Raw genomic sequence first — 17,558 nt, forward strand, 5'->3', positions numbered from 1 at the left:
TTGCTATTGTGACTCAGTATAACTGTTCTGAAGGAAATATTCTCCAACAACTCCATCATTACACAGTAACACTTCTCTCAAACATATCATAAACATTTTTCATTCTTATCCTGAAACAGTTTGAAAATTAACTTTTGGCCTTAAAGTCAAAATGGTATTTGGACAAATGAATGCACTGAAAAGACAGGGAAAGGATATAGGTTGTATTCTTTTGTATATATTTTTAGAAACATGTAAAAATAAAATAAACTCATTGCTCGTCCCTTAATTTTGTTCTATTGGTTTTAAATCCCATGATATGTAGATGTTCCTCAACAAAGAGAGAATGACATGACATGTATGACAGTTTGATTTGATTATCTTCAAATACAGTTAAAAAATGTATTTAAAACAACAATTTTAGGCTGAATCCATCCCAGTTATCTTCTCCATCCTTCGCTCCAGCTCACTGAATCTATGCTCCTCTCACACTACTTTATTTTTCACAGAGGTGCTGCTGAGCCCGCAGCTCTATGGCCTTTTCTTCATCCAGAATGAGCGGAGTTTGCAGCGTCCTCCCTTTCAGCATCTCCAGGCCCTGCAGGAGGAGATGGAGGGTGAACTACACCACTGTATTCAGACTTCACAATGGGGGTGATAGCACTATGTTCAAGCTACCACTTATTTCAAATTTAAAACAATTAAAAAAAGAAATCAACTTTTGTAACTGCAGTTCACCAGTTGAAATTTCTTCAACATGTTCCATATTTTACATGGATCTGTGGGCAGGTTCATGTCCTTACCTCTCCAAAGTAGGAGACCAGCGGTGAAATCTCCCACTGCGCTGGAGCAGTGTCCCCTGCTGATGCACTATGGGGAAAAGAACATGTTTAAATTTCATGGATGGATACAGATTTTCCCAGTCTATCTAATACTACATTCTCAAGCACATATGCATATAGAATCATTGGTCGCTGTGAGCATTTCTCCTCTCAAAAGCACTAAAAAGCTGAACATTTATTTAGTTTAGTTAAGAAATGTAGTCCTTTATTTCTTACAGGACGTGATCTCTTTAAAGCCAGATACAGCCTCCAATAACAGATCCTTTTCTGTCAAACCAAACAGCACACTGCATACATTCAGCTGCTTATTTTTAAACTATCTGAAGATTTGGGAATCCAACTAAATCCTTCACTTATGAAACTGTATCTCCACTATATAAGGATAGAGTGAAAGTCCTGACACAATGGGTGTTTTATGAACCTTGGAGCAGGGAGGGTGTTCCCGTGTTCATCACACAGAGTGGCTCCTGCAGCGGCCGCCCAGCGCAGGTGCTGAGTCAGCAGAGAGGCCCGGGCCGTGGTGGGGGTGTCTGTAGCAGCTCCGCCTGCGTTCTTCAGGGGGGAGAACTCATCCTCCCTCACAACCTCAAATGCAACGAAGTTCCTTCCAAAAGATAGATGGAATATATTAAAAATGAACTGTACAGATACTGTTTTATGATTTAATGCTACTTGATGTAGAGTAAAACAACAGATGATAACAGCTAAAGACCAAATATAATAGATTAAAACATGTACCTTGAGAATGGAAAGACATCAAACACAAATTTCTCCATCTTTATGCCATTAGGTTTGATGGGTTTGACTTGATTGCCACATGAGTCCACAAAGGGCACTTTCTTTAATGCGACATGCTGTTTCAGTTGGCCTTCAAACTTCCTGTAAGATGAAAAAAATCGTAGTAAATCAAGAGCATTTACTTTATAGGATGTCACAACAGGGTTTATCCTCTGAGGTCAGGAATTCACAAAGTTGTGTCATAAAAAACATAGATACATTTTTTGTTGTTTTTTGTAATTTATAAATAGGGGACAAAAGTGTTAATGAAGTGCAAACTTTGTTCTGGCGGGGTCAGAGATTCACTAAAACCTTCAGGAGTAGTCTGCTGGGGAAAATGAATAATCCACAAAATATGTTTTAGAGTGGCCAGTTTTTAAAGCGTAATTCCAGAGTTGAGTTGTGAAAATATTTGACTTTAGAAGAATCATTTGGACGGACAGACAGACTCTAATTTATTACAAACCTGTGTATAAAAAGGCTAAGTCACACCTCACTACACAGTGTTTAATTCTCCTTGTTAGAGAAATTTGTATGGAAGTAAAAAAACAACAAAATAAAAGTGAGAATTTTGGGTAATATACACAGCTGGTTGTGAGAGAAGCAAACAGTGTTTGACTCTCATCCTCAGTTACAACCCTTAGGGTGTGATGATTAATGAGAGGGAGGAAATAAAATGGCATCACTGTTATTCCCCAGGTCCTTTAGTGGTCATAACATGGGTGGGAGTTAGGGTTAGTTATGTCAGCTCATGGAGTCAGAAACTGGGGGTTACGTATTGTAACCCTAGTTATATAAGCACAGGCGGAGCCCTCTACTGGACTCTATGGGTACTACCTCTTAACCACCTACTGAGATATCTATAAACGTAGCCGGCCCCTCGGGGCGGGCCTACCTGAATGCGTGCACAAGCCCAACGTATATAAGGCGGCCACGCCTCCTGACTGTCATCCTACACCCTCTTCAGCGAGCGGCATAGGACAGACATGGCCCCAAGTAGAGGGCTCCGCCTGTGCTTATATAACTAGGGTTACAATATGTAACCCCCCGTTATATCTTACACAGGCTCCGCCCTCTACTGGACTCTATGGGTACAGTGGGTGGAGCCCTGATGCATAAACGCCCTGTCGTCCAACAACATCGACCCATCACACTGCCCCTGACCGGCTTTTGGTTAACAGCCACTGCACCGCAACTTTAAGATAGACAAACTAACATCTCTGTTAACCGCCTTTGCTTTCTCACTGTCTCCGTCCCCACCAACTCATAAAGCTGGCAATGTCCTTGATCTCATATTCTCAAGGAACTACACTACTTCTAACCTCTCTGTAAACCCGCTCCACACATCCGATCACTTCTTTATTTCATTCTCTCTACCCCTTTCCAAACATAACGAACTAATCTCTTCTCATCCTGCACCTGTCCGCCGTAACCTTCGTTCCCTCTCCCCCTCTACCTTTGCCTCATCGGTGCTCTCAGCCCTCCCTTCCTCTGACTCGTTCCAACTCCTACCTCCAAACTCTGCTGCAGAAACTCTCCTCTCTACTCTCTCATCCTCTCTGGACTCTCTCTGTCCTCTCACATCTCGGCAGGCTCGTCAGTCCCCTCCTGCTCCCTGGCTAAATGACGCTCTGCGTGCTAATAGAACCGTCCTTCGGGCAGCAGAGTGGAAATGGTGGAAATCCAAACACCATGACGACCTCCTAACCTATCAGGCTCTCCTCTCCTCTTTCTCTGCTTCGATCTCTCAGGCAAAAAGCACTTTCTTTCAAGATAAGATCCAATCTTCCTATTCCAATCCCAAAAAACTATTTTCCATCTTCTCCTCCCTCCTGGACCCCTCCAAAAGCTCCTTCCCCCTCCTCACCTTCTGTCAAGCGACTTTGTTAACCACTTTGAAAAAAAGGTTGATGATATTCGCTCTTCTTTTTCTGACTCACCTTTACTCACCACTGGGTCACCAGACCCTCCTTTCACCCACACACTAACCTCCTTTTCCCCTCTCTCTCCAAGTGAGGTTCTTACCCTCATTACCTCTGCCCGTCCTACCACCTGTCCTCTGGACCCTATCCCTTTAAACCTCCTTCAGACTATCGCTCCTGATATTCTACCGTTTCTCACCCATTTCATCAAAACTTCTCTAACTTCTGGTCACTTTCCAAACAGTCTCAAGGAGGCAAGAGTAAACCCTCTCCTAAAGAAACCCACTCTCAACCCGTCTGATGTTATAAACTACAGGCCTGTCTCTCTCCTCCCGTTCCTGTCTAAAACACTTGAACGCGCTGTCTTTAAACAACTCTCCTGTTATCTCCATCAGAACAACCTTCTGGATCCGCACCAGTCTGGTTTCAAGGCAGGTCACTCCACAGAAACTGCCCTCCTTGCTGTCACTGAAGAACTGCACACTGCTAAAGCAGCCTCCCTCTCCTCTGTCATCATCCTTTTGGACCTGTCTGCTGCATTCGACACGGTGAATCATCAGATCCTCCTTCGCACTCTCCAAGAACTTGGAGTTTCAGGCTCTGCACTTTCCCTCATCACCTCATACCTCAAATACTGCACCTACAGGGTTACTTGGAGAGGGTCCGAGTCCGACCCTTGTCAATTAACTACAGGGGTCCCTCAGGGCTCTGTTCTTGGTCCCCTCCTCTTCTCCTTGTACACAAACTCGCTCGGATCTGTCATTAGCCCGCATGGTTTTTCATACCACTGCTACGCTGACGACACCCAATTAATTCTGTCCTTCCCCCGCTCAGAGACCCAGGTCGTCGCACGCATCTCTGCTTGTCTAACTGACATCTCTCAGTGGATGTCTGCTCATCACCTCAAGCTCAACCTTGACAAGACTGAGCTGCTCTTCCTTCCGGGAAAAGATTGTCCCACTCTTGACCTAACAATCAACATCGGCACCTCTGTTGTTTCCCCGACTCAGACTGCAAGGAATCTGGGTGTGATCCTAGATAACAATCTGTCCTTCACTGCAAACATCGCTGCCACAACCCGTTGCTGCAGATACACGCTTTACAACATCAGGAGGATACGTCCCCAGCTGACCCAGAAAGCGACGCAGGTTCTGGTCCAGGCTCTCGTCATCTCACGCCTAGACTACTGCAACTCCCTCCTGGCTGGTCTACCTGCATGTGCCATCCGACCTCTGCAGCTCATCCAGAATGCAGCGGCTTATCTGGTTTTCAACCTTCCTAAATTCTCCCACACCACGCCGCTCCTCCGCTCCCTCCACTGGCTTCCGGTAACTGCTAGAATCCACTTCAAGACAATGGTACTTGCGTACCATGCTGTGAATGGATCTGGCCCACCCCAGCACGTGCACTCCGCTCTGCATCAACCAAACGACTCGTTGCGCCCTCGCTGCGAAGGGGACCCAAGTTCCCATCAGCAAAAACACGTGGGTTTGCTATCCTGGCTCCAAAATGGTGGAATGAGCTCCCCATTGACATCAGGACAGCAGATAGCTTGCACATCTTCCGGCGCAGACTGAAAACTCATCTCTTTCGACTCCACTTCGAGCGATAGAACTATTAACAAAGCACTTATATACTAATAAAGGACTGGCTTACCTAAAGCCAGTTGAGTAGCACTTGAAATGTTTTTGCTCTATGAAGCCTGATGTACTTATATGATTCTGTTTTCTTCAAGTTTGTATTTTGTTGGTCGAACGCACTTATTGTAAGTCGCTTTGGATAAAAGCGTCAGCTAAATGCAAATGCAATGTAATTTGCTGAACATGCGTGGGCATAGGGAGTAGCTAAACGGTAGTCTGTTGTACTCGTAGGCTACCCCCCTGGAAGACAAAAAGCAAATACTTTCTGTGCTTTGGAGCCATTTTCGACATGAAAGTAAACGTTCTTCAGGTCGATGGTTGTGAACCAATCGCCCGGCTGCCCTAGTTCCAGTAATTGGTTTACATATGGAACTTTTTGCAGGCAATGTGCTGATTCAGGCTGCGAAGATCCAGAATGGGTCTTCTTGGGAACCAGGAAGTACATGGAGTAAAGCCCCTTTTCTCTCTCCTGAAAGTGCACAACAAACAGAGGGTGTTTCTCAATGTCGAGTATGCTTGCTTGGTAGCACATGTCTTCAGAGTCACTTGCTTCAGAAGCGAGGCAAGAATACTTCCTGCCTTACATTTTCTACCACAGATTTGGGTAAATTGGTCCGTGCGCAAAGCATTGTGGGGATTTTAAGACCGCGGAGTCTACACATGTACAGCCTCGAAATTTCTCGCTACGAAGTACGCCGGGCTCGGTAGAATTCCAAGTATGCTGGACATTGGAACAGTCCTTCGGCGGCACGTAGTATGCTTGAAATAGTGGCTGTGGAGCAGCTTTACTCGACATTGAGAAACACCCACAGCCTATTTTTGCAACAGGGCCTGAATCTCTGTTGAAAGGAAACCTATCTGCTCCTGGGATGATAGATTTGCCTCTCTTAAGCCCCTGAATGGAGGAGGGACGCTCCAAAACTACCCCAGTTTCAGTGTCCTGTCCATCCATTCTGTCAGTACACAGCTAAGCTTCCATTCCCCATAAGACTGTGTTAGGGGACTTGCAAGCAGCTGTGGAGTCGCAGCTAAGCTGTAGCACTCTCTGGCGGCCCACTCCGCCGCCAAACCTTCCATAAAAGGAAGATTGGCTCATGGGGGGCTGACACAGAAAGGGACGATTTTCTACAGAGGTCCTTGAACGCACCGCGGCACACCCTCGGGGGTCCGCGCGCCCCGTCATAACTCCATCTTCACAGAGACGGTGAAATGCATCAATCGGAGCTATTACACTAGGCGAGGTGTGTTTTCTGCAACATGCCGGCCATAATGTCCCTGCACCCGCATAGCGCTTTGACAGCACTTCCTGCGGTTAATCACACTCACATGCGCGCGCCCACTGGCTGCCTCCTTTACTGGAGTTACAACTGGGGCGGCGAGTGGGGAATTTTGTCTCATAATGGGTGCCCAATTAACATCGTATGAAATGGATCTTGCCGATTTCAACGAGACATTGTGGGGAAATTTGGAATTGTGGAGAGAGATGACTTCACTCTGGGATGAATGCAATCGTTTTTATTGAATGCATTTTTCACACACACATCACTCTAGAACTAGGGTTACAATACGTAACCCACCGTTCTTGCAACAGGGCCTGCATTTCTGTTGCAAGGAAACCTATCTCCTCCTAGGAGGATAGATTTGCCTCTCTTATGCCCCTGAATGGAGGAGGGACGCTGCAAAACTGGAGTGAGTAACCCAGTCTCAGTGTCCAGTCCATCCACTGTCAGTACACAGCTGAGCTTCCATTCCTAGGCACAACGTGTCTACGTACATGCACTCCCTTAGGATAGGTTGAGAAGAAGTAAGGTACAGAGGTGGAGAGGCACAACGTATCTACGTACATGCACTCCCTTAGGATAGGTTGAGGGAAAAGGGTAGCAAGTAAGAAGTGAGAAACCGAGGTGGAGAGGCACACGCAGGGAGAGAGGTCCCCACTGGAACCTGAATTGGAATTGGTGAGAGGTAAGGAGTTACGCTGTGAATAAGGTCTAAACACTCCCCGGCCAGAATAGGCCTCTCTGCAACCTGTTACCCTCTAATAGAACCTCGAGAGGTCGGAGAGGGGAAAGGTTTGGATAAAGAGAAAATAGAATGAATAGATTACAGGAGTAGAGAGTATGAGAAGTAGAGAGAGAGAATAGATTTAGAAGAATGAGAAGTAGTAATAACCTTAGTTTTAAATATAAGATTAAGTTTTTAGGATTTAAGTGAAAGAGTAAGAACTAAAATGTATAGGTGAAGAGGCACAACATGTCAATGCACTCTTATTAGATTATTTGATCAACTATAAGCTTAAACTATAAATGCAATCGTTTATACTGAATGCATTTTTCACACACATCACTCTAGAACTAGGGTTACAATACGTAACCCACCGTTCTACTGCGGAGGTCCCTGAACGCACCGCAGCCACTCTCACGGGGGCCGCGCGCCTTCGTATTAACGCTGTGTTTCACATTCAACAGTGAAACGCATTAATCGGAGCTATTATACCAGGCAAGGTGTGTTTTCTGACAACAGCACGCCGGCAATAGCGTCTCTTGAACCCGTACAGTGCTTTGACAGCACTTTCTGCGGTTTATTCCACTCACGTGCGTACGCCTACCTGCTGGCTCCTTTCCTTTACGGCGAGTGTGGGACAGTGTTCTGTCCTCTGAGGATGAGCAAGAAGCAGCATACCAAGCTGTGACTACTCCTCATCCAAGTGACCAAGGAAATCGATCCAAAGAGCCCTTCAGTAAACACGGGGGCTCCCAGGAGATCATCACGGTCTTTTTGGCAGAGGCTCTCTGCCCAGCCTGCTGGGAGCAGATGGCCACGCTCCGCCGCCATGGTCATCAGCTAGGGTGAAGTACCGACCTGGCCGGTGGACTTCCATGGACACCGGACCCGGAAGTGCCCGACAACGAGAAGTTTTCGTCATCCTCCTCCCCGGCAAACGGAGCCATCCGCCCCGCTGGAATTGCGAACGTGAATGGCACCGCCTCGGCCTCTGGGATAGGCGCCCGCTATTAAGCCAGGGCACGAAGGACAAGCCCGGGTCTCTAGAAGTGGCGACTCCATGAAGGTATGATAACTCTTTCTTCTTCTTTCAAACGTTTTACTTTCTCTGCTTCAGTTGTAGCTCGCTCGCTGAAGAGAAAAGGATGACAGTCAGGAGGTGTGGCTGCCTTATATACGGTGGGCTTGCGCACGCATTCAGGTAGGCCCGCCCCAAGGGGCCGGCTACGTTTATAGATATCTCAGTAGGTGAATGCTCGCATAGTATGGTTAAGAGGTAGTGCCCATAGAGTCCAGTAGAGGGCGGAGCCTGTGTGAGATATAACCTTTTTACTGCCCACACTGAAACAATCGGTTTAACTAAAACAAAACTGTGAACTGAAGCTTTGCTACTTTACTAATTATTTTTAAACCTAAATATGTTCAGTAATTCACTTTCATAAACATCTCTCATTAAGATGTATAAATTCAGTCACATTTGAGCGTCACCACATCAATCAGGACACATCATGAGGTACAGACCAAGTGTTCTGCCTCTGGACAGAAACAGTCTGTGGCAGAGGAAGCTGGTGTGGTGAGGACATGGGACCTGAGGACATTACATTTAGATTCATAATGGCAGGCAGTGATCGCTGATGTAAACACAATATTTATTTTGGAAATAACTGCTGACATGGGCACTACCAGTTTATTTGTTTCCTTTACTTAGCTTGTTATTTTTGTATTATTCGCTAAGGTGAACCTCAAAGTGTATTTAGTGAGTATTTGTGGCAGTAGGGATTGAGTCTCAATAACTTCAGTGTGTGGTAATGAAGGAAAGTGTCAGCCAGTGCAGTGAGGCTTATTTATCTTCCAACAGCAGTGGAGCTCAGTGAGGACTTCCGTATTTCCGCTCCAGATAGAGCTGCAGATGCATTCACTGCTGGTTTGGGACGGCCATGGGCTTTGTTGAAAATATTATGAAAATACAGAATATCCCAAATGTTTGTTGAGTCAGCATGGCAGACAAATGTTCAGATTTAAAATCTAAAGCACTCTTCAGTGGTGGAATGTAACCAAGTATATTTACTCAAGTACTGTACCTAAGCACAGCCCCACCTAGTGTCAGCAGAAAGTATTAAAATAATAATAAAAAAAAAATGCAAAGAAAATACATCTTAAAATATATTTTACGATCATGTTTAATCATCTGACTCGTCTGTACATTGCTGTTTTAGTCTGTGTTCTTCTAATTAGTGTCTCCAGTGTGTGCCTATTGAGCCGTTTTGAGCAACGTGGGTCAATCATGCCCCTCTCTCTCACTGTCTAAGTGAATGGGTGCTGTAAAAACTACACTGCGCATGCTCAGAGTATTTTTCTATTCAATGTGTGCGGCAAAAAAATAATGACCATAGGGGCATAGTGCTGCCATCCCCACCATACGTCATCTCACATCATTCAGAGCTGATTGGCTGTAAGTACGTGTTCCGCGAAAAGTGTCGTGTGTGAAGATGAGACGAGAGACGCGTCCTAAAACCAGGAAGTAAGCTGCGCATGGGTTCCCTCCACAAAAAAGCAATGAGATTTCTCCATAGGATTTTAGAAAATAGCTCGAAATAAGATCTGTGGGAAACGTAGCTGTTAGATAAATGCACGTTTTGTTCAGCCGGATAATATCCACATGTCTACCCTACTTTTATAATTTTCGAAATCATAAATCTATCGATCATAAATCTATCTATCATAAATCTATCGATCATCTATGATAGACTTTTGAAACTACAAGAAGATAAGGAGGACTTTTACAAAAAAGTAATAGAGATTTTTGTCCAGAAGGATAGGCAAATGGACTTCATCTTCAAGCCAAGGTAAGACCACCATTTTATTGAAAATGGGATCTTACTAAGAGAGAACAATTCAATATTTAAATGATAAAATTACATTTTTTGGGTATCCTTTTGTTGAACTGTCTGTTTAAAATTAATTGAAGCATCAGACTAAAGAGGCTTTTGAAAATAATAGAATATTTTAATTTAGGTCAAAATATAATATTTGTAAACCTGAAGAGCCAGTGGCTCACCAGCAATGAACCTCACTGCAGAAGCTTATATATAGACATCTAAGTTGTTTGTGCCCCACCACTTTTGTACATATAAAAACGCCACTGGGTACATATTATGTATTATTATACGTTAAGCTATCCAGCAGTATAGCAAGTAATTTAAATAATCCCCACCTTTACCAAGTGAACATTGATATTAATGCATTAATAATAATTATAATTCACAAATGTAATATTTTTAAATCTGATATGGGCCATACTGGAAAAGGAGTAATTTTACTTTTTGTACTTAAAGTATATTTTGATACCAATATGTTTGCATTTTAACTTAAATACAATTTGCTGAATGCACGACTTTTACTTGTAACAGAGTTGGTTTAGTATTGCTACTTTTACTGAACAGATCTGAGTACTTCTTGGACCTCTGGCACTCTTCAGTAGAACTCTTCTGCCAAAAGTGGCCATAAGTTTAGCTTTGAATATATGTATTGAGGTATTCATCTGAACTTTGTATTTCTATGTGTCGTTGTTTTACATTTAAGTCAGTGGGATTTCTCTCACTGTGCCCCCCCCCACACTGTGTTCCTCTCCACATGTGACAGTAAACTTACTCTGCCACGTCCTGCAGGAAGGCCCTGGTGAAGAAGTGGTTGCAGATGTTTCCAGCGCTGTACACCAGCCCTCCCCCAGGTCCTCGCAGCTCCGCTGTCTCCGGCTGGATCTCACTGTACTCCACCACCTGGGAGACCCCCCGCACCCTGCAGACCACCCCCACCGGCTCCGCAGGGCATGCCTTCTCCACCACCTGACAGCAGAGAGGGACAGACTGGGATTAACATGTGCCTTTTTTTTTAAATCTGACTGCTGGTGAGTAGCTCTTATTACAAGTGTGAGTGGTGCAGGAATGAGTCCTTTAACTAGAAATTAGTTAGCATTGTACCCCTTCGTATCTGAAAGTGGGCCTGAAATAAGGGCTTTATTAACACAAACTGAAGAGTTATTAATGCTTTGTTTGAAATCATATAATACCTCAGTAATTACCCCACTGGAGAATGTCTGAAGCTTATTTAGTCACCCTAAAAAGTGTCTCAATGAGACTACTAACCGTCATCATGGTAAACATTTGCTACTTTAGCTAAGAAGTGGTGGAGTGAAGTCATGTGACTGTTATGTCGTCTGCTTACAGCCTAGCATTAGATTTTTTACTTCTAGTGATTGCATTTATGCTTAGAAATCCTAAACCCTCATGTATTTAACATCTCTTTGTTCAAACAAGTAAGTGGCTATATTTTCTAAATGTTCATGTTTTCTTCAACATAACATTACTTATTTTAGAAACGTATATTCTTATATATATTCTTTGCGAAATAAATTGATATCATGCTCATGTCTGTGTGTTAAGAACAGTGCTGGATTCAGGACATGGTTAGCTTAGCTTAGTTTAGCAGCAAACAGCGTCAAAAATAAATCTACCACAATCCATCAAAGCTATGTTTTAGTTTTGAACAAATTGTGTTTGATACATAGAGAAAAAATAACGCCTCCCTGCTTCAGTTTTATCTCAAAAGCACAGACACGACATAGGGAAAGCAGATAAGCATATTTCCTTAGAAATAGACTGTTATATCTAATGTTTGATACCTTGGCTCCGCAGTCGGCCCCTTTGCTCACACAGAACCCAATGAACACAGGGTCGGCCATTTTGACCAGGATGTTGTCCACACAGTACACGTGCAGGTACTCCACTCCCCTCTTCTTCATGTCCTCCAGCACCTTGTTGTCCACCAGCGCCTGGTACAGTCCTCCATTCCCATCTGACACAGAAACATGGCGCATTGCCTCAAACTGTGCTGAACACATGATGAGTGAAGCCAAAGTGATTCCCTGACATTAGAGTCTGGATCTTCTCCTACCTGGGGCCATGGCTAGCTTTCCTTTCCCCTGCAAGATGACCTTTCCATCGAAGGTCACTGCTGGGATCATCCTCTGCTCAAACATAACAATGTTTGAGGGCTCCATACCAAAGTAGTGGTTCTCCTTGAAGAACTTCTCAGTGGGAGCCAGAGTGAACTCACTGGTCATTATGTACCTGAAGAATTGCAACAGTATAGACAAGAGGTTTACCATTTTCAGTCTTATTCTTGGTCGCCTTCCCTGCCATATACATTTTGAAAAAGTATTTATAATTTCTCAAATGTAGACTTCGGGATATCAACAGGTAACATTTGAAATGGATATAGGAGCCTCTGCCATACAGTCATAGGTCAAGTCTCAATGCGGCTCACATAGTGTTGCCCATCCGTCCAGATCCTTACTGAGGTTTTGGATTATGCTCTTGTAGTTTGTGTCGTATACATTTTTTAACGATGAGGGAATTTGTATACCAAGATATTTGCTGCCAATTTTAGGCCATTTAAACCGACTCTGAAGTTTGACCGTTTGTGAAATCCCTCCCCCTAAATCAGTGGTTCTCAAAGTGGGGGGCGCGCCACCCCTGGGGGGCGCAGAGGCATGCCAGGGGGGGGCGCGAGAGACCAGGAGGAAAAATGGTTATTTTAAAAAAAAAAAAAAAAAAAAAAAAAAAAAATCATAAATTAAAAAATTATTTATTCGAAAATAATATGATGTAGTACTATCACGTCTGGGTCTCTGTGTTTCATTAAAGCTCGGCTCTGTGTGTGTGTGTGTGTGTGTGTGTGTGTGTGTGTGTGTGTGTGTGTGTGTGTGTGTGTGTGTGTGTGTGTGTGTGTGTGTGTGTGTGTGTGTGTGTGTGTGTGAAATGAGCCATTTTGTGTGCGCGAGCAAGAGAGAGCGCACCGGTACCGGAGATCGTTGTTGTTGTTAGCTTCTGGTGCTAGCGAGCTACGCTAACGGATATAAGGAGTTTTTTCAACAACAAGGTGGAGGAGAGTCCTCTCCTGTCAGACTGAGAGGCTCAGTGAGCTAAAGGACTCTCTCAGTGTTTAGATAGTTCACTTTAGTCTAAGTTATCTCAGTGGGTCTCAAACGTTTTGGTCACCATTAATGTAAACAATTATTTCCGAGGCACACGTTTATATGATCATTATAGTTTAAAAAAAAAACGTTACTGAGCCTGACTATTTGTGTTGGGGGGGCCCGATTTTTTTCTTTTCTCAAAAGGGGGGGCCTGACAGAAAAAGTTTGAGAACCACTGCCCTAAATCCATAGCCACTGTTTTATCTACATTTACCTTAAAGCCCGAGAAATATCCAAAGGTTAAGATGAGGTCCTTTAAGTATGGGATTGTTGTTGCCGGCTAAGATATAAGAACATGTCGTCCGCATATAAGGAAAGCTTATGTTCTTCTTCATTTATTGTCAGTCCCTTTATGTTAAAATCATCTCTGATTAACTGTGCCAATGGTTCAATGCTGATATTAAATAACAGAGGTGATAAAGAGCAGCCTTGTAGAACGTTCTAGGATCGCTCAGATACATACCCGTTCACTTTAACAGAAGCCTGTCGGTTAGAGGATTACCACTTTAATATATATATATATTTAGTCTACTCTGCAAAATGTTGGTGACTTTTCTTATCTTAAAACATCTTTAAGTTAATCAATCATAAAGCTAAAAACAGTCCTGTCTTTATCAGTGAACATTATGTGAAGCTTCTATAATCGATATTTCAGTATCAACAACAGATCACATGACTACTTGTTTGCGAAAGCTGTCGCTTGCAGCAGCAAACACACAAGTAATAATCACAGTCTTAACTTCTTGTTTGAGTTGCAAATATTCTGATCTGGTTCAGGCTCACTCTTTGGTACCAGCAGCAGCTGTCTCTAGCATGACTTCCTGCCCAGCACCAAACAGCAGGAAGCAGAGGTGGAAGAAGTACTCAGATCTTGTACTTAAGTAAAAGTAGAAGTACCAGAGTGTAGGAATACTCTGTCACAGTAAAAGTCCTGCATTCAAAATGTTCCTCAAGTGAAAGTAGAAAAGTATTCTCATCAAAATATAGTGAAAGTAGCGACAGTAAAAGTAGTCGTTGTGCAGATTGGTCCATTTCAGAATAATATATATGATATGTTTTATAATGATTGATCATGAAAGTGTTCTCAAAGCTGGTGAAGGTGCAGCTAGTTTGAATGACTTTGTATACTGCAGGGTAGCTTGAGGATTTACTCCAGGTGGAACTAAAGTCTTTAACAAGATGTAACACTTGATTAGATTTCACATCATTCATCCACATCTGTGAAGTAACTAAAGGTATTAAATACATGTAGTGGAGTAAAAGTACAAAGTAGCCAAGGTAGAAATACTCAAGTAAAGTACTAGTATCTCGAAATTGTACTTAAGTACAGCACTTGAGTACATGTACTACTGGCAGTAAGGCACTTAGCACAAAGCTAACATACAGTAGAGCTAACATCTTACCAGGGCACGGTGGATTTGGAGCCATACTTCCTGTCAGCCAGCTGCTGGATCTTGTGAATGCGCTCTGCCTGGATCTGATACAAGGTTTTGCTGCTTGGTAGCCCAACGTTATACATCCCTTTGGGGTACTGAACACCCAGACGGGTCCCCTGACCCCCGGCCAGCAGCAGGACTCCAACTCGATTCTGTGAGATTTGCAACAGCCCTGTGGAAATAAAGTGTCACATGAGCAGGCCTTTATACTTTACAACTGCACCCATAGCACACTTCTGTCATATGGTATCATAAAGAGGAAGACAATCTATCACAGTGAACATTATGTCTGCGATCATTTCAACTTAAAACATACATTATTAGAATATGCTGCACTAAACATGCTGCTTATTGAGAGCACAATGTTCAGAACAAAAGTGCAGATATAATGCAAAAGTTAAAATACAGAAGTTTAGCTACTGTAAATGTAAAAGTACTTGAAAAGTATATTATTGTTTATCACATCAGATTAATAATACTGAAGCAACAATGTGTAAGCACATCGGTGGAAAGCTACTAAGTACATTTACTCGATTATTGTACTCAAGTATTTTTTGACATATGTAGGCCTACTTTACTTGAGTATTTCCTTTTATTGCTACTTTATACTTTTACTCCACTACATTTCAAAGGCGAATATCATACTTTTCAATAAACTACATGCTATTTGAACAGAACTTATGTATGAACCATTACATTACATGTTACTTGTTAGACGCTTTTATCCAAAGCGATTTACATACTCAATACTGTGGGCAATCCCCACATTATTGAGTATGACCATAGACTGTATAAGGTATGAACAGGTAATTTGGTCAGGTCCAGTTCCTGCTGGATCCAGTGACTGATGACAGGTTATTATTAATAACCTGCTTTATGGGGATACTGCTGCTGGATGTGAATTAGTGATCAGAACATCTCTGACATTAACACAGACAAACACAGTAACCTGCCACCGTCTTCCTCTTCTTACTTCCCACACTTTACAAAGTATACATTTGCCTACAGTCTCTGACATTAACAGGTTTCAGTCACCTTCATGTTCCCACTCGGTCAGAGCCTTTGAGCCGCTCCTCCTCACGCTGCCGATGCTCTCCGGGGGGACAGGCTCTATGTGCCGGTCCAGGCTGCCGGGCGGGGCGGCTGCAGCCCGGGCGGCCCCCTCACAGTGCTCCCGGAGCCGCTGCAGGTCCAACTGGGACAGATCCTGGAGGAAAGCGTCCCTCTCCAGACCACTCAGCTCTGGCCAGAACTGCAGGACGTGAGCCTGCCCCGCTCTCTCCAAACTCTGCTTCACTTGCTCCAGAGAAAGCATCGTGTCTCTCGGTACAGAAGCAAACTGTGGAGTATGAAATAAAAAACACTCGGATCAACTTCCCTGTCAGCAGGATGCAGTTTGTAGGAAGTGACCGGACTCCCGAACAGCTCGTGACTGCTAACCTGAAGGCTCTTTGTGCGGTAGGTTACCGCGGTGAAGTTAGTTTTAGGTTGGATATTCGACAGACATTCGCGGACCAGCCAGCAGCGTCAGTTTCCCCTGCTGCTGGCTGGATTACGACGGGGAGATCTTCTCCGCGAGACGAGGCTTTCATTTAGGGACCATCAACAAATGACTTTTCAATTACACAAGAACAATGTTCTTTTTAACCTGTTGAACCCCATCCCCCCCGCCCCCGGGCGGAAAAACGCATCATCTGCAAGCAACAGTGTCTGAGGGCTTCTTAATATTTAATAAACCATGAATGTTTTATATATGTAACGGGAAGAAACTGAGCTAACTGATCAATTTATTATTTTTTTTTTGCAAAAAAAAACACAAAGCTAACGCTGAGCCTCTGAATTAGCCACGAGCGAAAAAATGCTAACTGCAGTTGCAGAGAAACTCACTCATAACACCATTATTACTTATCGTAGCTGCACATCCAACATATCGACAAGCATCGTGAGAATCGATCGGTACCTAGATTACATGGCGCTAGGTAGCAACAACGGCAATATGTGAGAAGGATTTCAAGATGGCGCCTGTGTCGGCATGCCGCTCCCTCAGCTCTCTGCCTTTAGCTATCCTGTTTTTGTTTTATGTTTGTCAGAATGTCCCTGCTCTGCTTGTCTATGATCGCCAAGCTCTCCTCCACCTAAGACCCTCACTGGAGTTTATACTGCTGCCCAAACCTATATCTGGCAACCTCTGGTTAGGGATTTTTTAAACCTCCTCGACTCTTTCGGTCTCATTCAGTCCGTGGCTGGCCCAACACATGATAAAGGACACACCTTAGACTTAGTATTATCGTTTGGATTGTCTATCTCTGTGGATGAAATCTGTGCAGCAACGCGTATTTCAGACCATTTACCGGTTCTGTTTACAACCTCGATCCCTTCTGTAGGAGTCGAATTACGTGCTCCTGCGCGTTGTCTGCGTTCAATTAACCCCTTGACTGCCTCACAGTTTTCAGATGCTTTTAATACTTATCCGATTTGTAAATTAGAGGTGAACTGTGCTTTTAGTGCGGATGAGCTTATCTCTTTGTTTGATTCGACATGCACACTAATACTGGATTCCGTTGCTCCTTTTACGCTTAGACGCACCAAAGTTCTCTCAGAGCCAGTAGCGTGGCGTGGGAACAAAATTAGGGGAAGCCAATAATACGTCCTTTCTTTTGGGTCGGGGGTGTGGTGGTCAATGTAATAACGTAACCAGATGAGTGATTACAGCACCCGGTATCATTTTACACACATTTGTATCAGATGCAGGACTTACACACGCCTGTTATCTAACCGACAGGTCCGCACGCACTCTCCAGCCGAAACTCTAATAAGCATTCATTCACAAACTAAATCAGGAGACCTTTAACGTTTTACGTCCGATTCGCTCCTTTTTTCCTCGCTGTACACAGCTCCAGTTTGGGCATCGGCCTGTCATC

At 43.8% G+C, this 17,558-nt stretch overlaps 1 protein-coding gene across 1 annotated transcript; it reads right to left on the reverse strand.

The window, feature by feature from the left end:
• Positions 1 to 183: 183 nt before the first annotated feature.
• uap1l1 (UDP-N-acetylglucosamine pyrophosphorylase 1, like 1) lies at positions 184 to 16,110 on the reverse strand. Its single transcript, XM_034217913.1, has 9 exons — positions 15,673 to 16,110; positions 14,605 to 14,809; positions 12,118 to 12,293; positions 11,846 to 12,018; positions 10,816 to 11,009; positions 1,560 to 1,700; positions 1,243 to 1,425; positions 783 to 849; positions 184 to 577 (listed from the first exon to the last, which is right to left on the reverse strand). Exons 1-9 carry the CDS (start codon positions 15,950 to 15,952, stop codon positions 476 to 478), a joined length of 1,521 nt encoding a protein of 506 aa, XP_034073804.1. The 5' UTR covers positions 15,953 to 16,110; the 3' UTR covers positions 184 to 475.
• Positions 16,111 to 17,558: the final 1,448 nt, after the last annotated feature.

This window comes from Gymnodraco acuticeps, unplaced genomic scaffold (assembly GCF_902827175.1).
Source record: "Gymnodraco acuticeps unplaced genomic scaffold, fGymAcu1.1, whole genome shotgun sequence".
Classification (NCBI taxonomy): domain Eukaryota; kingdom Metazoa; phylum Chordata; class Actinopteri; order Perciformes; family Bathydraconidae; genus Gymnodraco; species Gymnodraco acuticeps.